Source organism: Oratosquilla oratoria, chromosome 10 (genome assembly GCF_046742065.1).
Source record: "Oratosquilla oratoria isolate Oo_2021 chromosome 10, ASM4674206v1, whole genome shotgun sequence".
Lineage (NCBI taxonomy): Eukaryota > Metazoa > Arthropoda > Malacostraca > Stomatopoda > Squillidae > Oratosquilla > Oratosquilla oratoria.
The window spans coordinates 41,733,240-41,735,739 of NC_134786.1; the positions used below are offsets into that span (position 1 = coordinate 41,733,240).

Genomic DNA, 2,500 nt, shown 5'->3' on the forward strand with positions numbered 1-2,500 from the left:
AAACCACTGGGAAAATGAAAGAGATGAGACCGAGCACTTTCGTCTATTCAGACATTTTCAAGGTATAGATACATAAAAGAGACAGGGTTAAGGTGGATCTCTCCCAGTGCCATATTGGCTCAAGTGTCCGGACATTTGGTTTACAATTTTTGTTATGATAAATTCATCCAATTTGTATAATCCTTGACTTAAATTGTATATATATATATGTGTGTGTGTGTGTGTGTGTGTGTGTGTGTGTGTGTGTGTGTGTGTGTGTGTGTGTGTGTGTGTGTGTGTGCGCGCAGAAGAAAAATAGTTTCGATATCATTCTTATCATTAACAAATTTCTAAATCACTATTCTGTTAGGTCTATCAGACCTACACGTTTAAAACTCCAGTATATGATTCATTATCACTAATATTTTATACAATCATCAATTGCGGGCGCAGACATATACATACACACACACACACACACACACACACACACATGGCGCTGTGGTTAGAGCTCTGGCTTGCCACTACGGAGGTCCGGGTTCGATCCTCGCCCGGGGCTGAAATAGTATCAGTATCGCAGCGCTGAGGGTGTTACTCAACTCTCGTGGGCGGGGAGTTGGGGGTGTGTGTGTGTGCAAGGTCATAGCATTACCCATAGATCGGACCTACGAGCTCTGAGCTCTCTTCCAGGAGGGAAATAGCTGTCGATCACGAGTCCAACACGTGATCCAAAGACCAAGTGAAGTGAATGAATATATATATATATATATATATATATATATATATATATATATATACACGAAGAGAGTAAACGGTGGACTCATCGAAAAAGTTTATTCCTACGTTTCGAACCCTGTCCGGGGGCGGAAATGGCGATGCAGCGATACGAGGAGGAGGTGATGGCAGCTGCACCGCCATCTCTGAAACTGTGGGTCCGATACGTGGACGACGTCTTTGTTGTAATGCAGGAAGAGGAGGTGGAACACTTCTTCAACTTCTTGAATGGGAGGAATGAGGCCATCCAATTTGAGATGGAGAAGGAGAAAAATGGAAGACTGCCATTTCTTGACGTCATGGTTACGAGAGTTGGTTCCACTTTGACCACGGGAGTGCACAGGAAGGCTACACACACGGACCGGCTTCTCGACTATGACAGCTGTCACCCGGTGGAACACAAAAGAAGCATGGTTAAAACTTTGTGGTCAATACCAAAGAAAGTGTGTTCCACGAGTGAGAGCATCAGGAAGGAGAAGAGCCACCTTAGAAAGGTCTTCAGAGACAATGGGTACCCCAGATCAGTAGTGACGAAGTGGACGAAGGCACAGGAGAACAACAGAGAGAGCGAGAGAAACCGTAACACGTCGAGAACTACGATACCGTATGTGAAAGGGGCATCAGAAGTAACAGCGAGACTACTAAGAAAACACGGGGTAAAAGCGCCACACAAACCGATGAACACACTGTATGGGGCTTTGACTAAGGCAAAAGATGTAGAGAGTGTAGCAAGTCAGATGGGGATGGTGTATGATGTAAAGTGCAAGAAATTGTGAGGCCCATTATGTAGGAGAGACAAGAAGTTGGCGACACGACTACAAGAACATCGGAGGGGAGTGACCAGGAGGGATATGACCTCGGCGATACTGAGACACTGGATTGGCAGATTGAAGGTATTAAGTATAAAGGGGCCGGTAAAGGTGTGAGGCTATTTCTAGAATATTGGGCAAGTGACCAGGCTAGCGTTAATAGATGCGTCAACTTGAACCCCATTTACGAGGGCACTAGGGACAGGCTGGACAGAAGGCATCCGACCCGGCAGTGATGTGTTGTCCCTCCAATAGGTGGTGCAGCACTTTGGCTTTTCCTCTCACCCCTTCTCGTGATGGCATCACTTCTAGGCTTGATCATTGTCTTTTTGCTTGTCTCCGGACCACGTCCCGTATTTTTGCTCTTCAGGCGCACAATGTGCTACAATGCACTAGCCGGGGATTTTGTCTCCTAGGTTTATTTATTATGACTGTTTACTCTATTGGACTATTTTGTCTCTTCTGTTTTTGTATTTATTCCTCTATATTTAGTTTTACGGATTATGTTTATATGTGTATATGTATGTGGTTATGTGTATCTATGTGTATTTCATTGATATGTTTTTTTTGCGAATTGATGTCCTACCTGGTGATGAATGTAAAGTCTGGCGAGTAACGGCGCTTGGGAGACACTTCCCCGGATGGCACACATGCCCCTTTATATGGATTCCCTTTGCTATCTTTGTATATCCCTGAAGACGAACCCTGGACAGGGTTCGAAACGTAGAAATAAACTTATTTTGACGAGTCCAGCGTTTACTTTCCTCGTCTATACAATGATTCCTGAACTCCAGCTCTTCACGAATATATATATATATATATATATATATATATATATATATATATATATATATATAGTGTGTGGGTATATGTAGGTGTCGTGCCTGTGTGTGTGTATGTGTGTGTCTGTGTGTGTAAAATAGTTCTGTTTCCAGAGT

At 43.6% G+C, this 2,500-nt stretch overlaps 1 protein-coding gene across 1 annotated transcript; it reads left to right on the forward strand.

The window, feature by feature from the left end:
- The first annotated feature begins 848 nt into the window (after nucleotides 1–848).
- Nucleotides 849–1,529, forward strand: LOC143028875 (uncharacterized). The gene has a single exon (XM_076191233.1). It carries the CDS (start codon nucleotides 849–851, stop codon nucleotides 1,527–1,529), a length of 681 nt encoding a protein of 226 aa, XP_076047348.1.
- Nucleotides 1,530–2,500: the final 971 nt, after the last annotated feature.

Coding starts and splice junctions, on each gene's coding strand:
- LOC143028875 (XM_076191233.1), top strand. CDS start 849: ATGGCGATGCAGCGATACGAGGAGGAGGTGATGGCAGCTGCACCGCCA.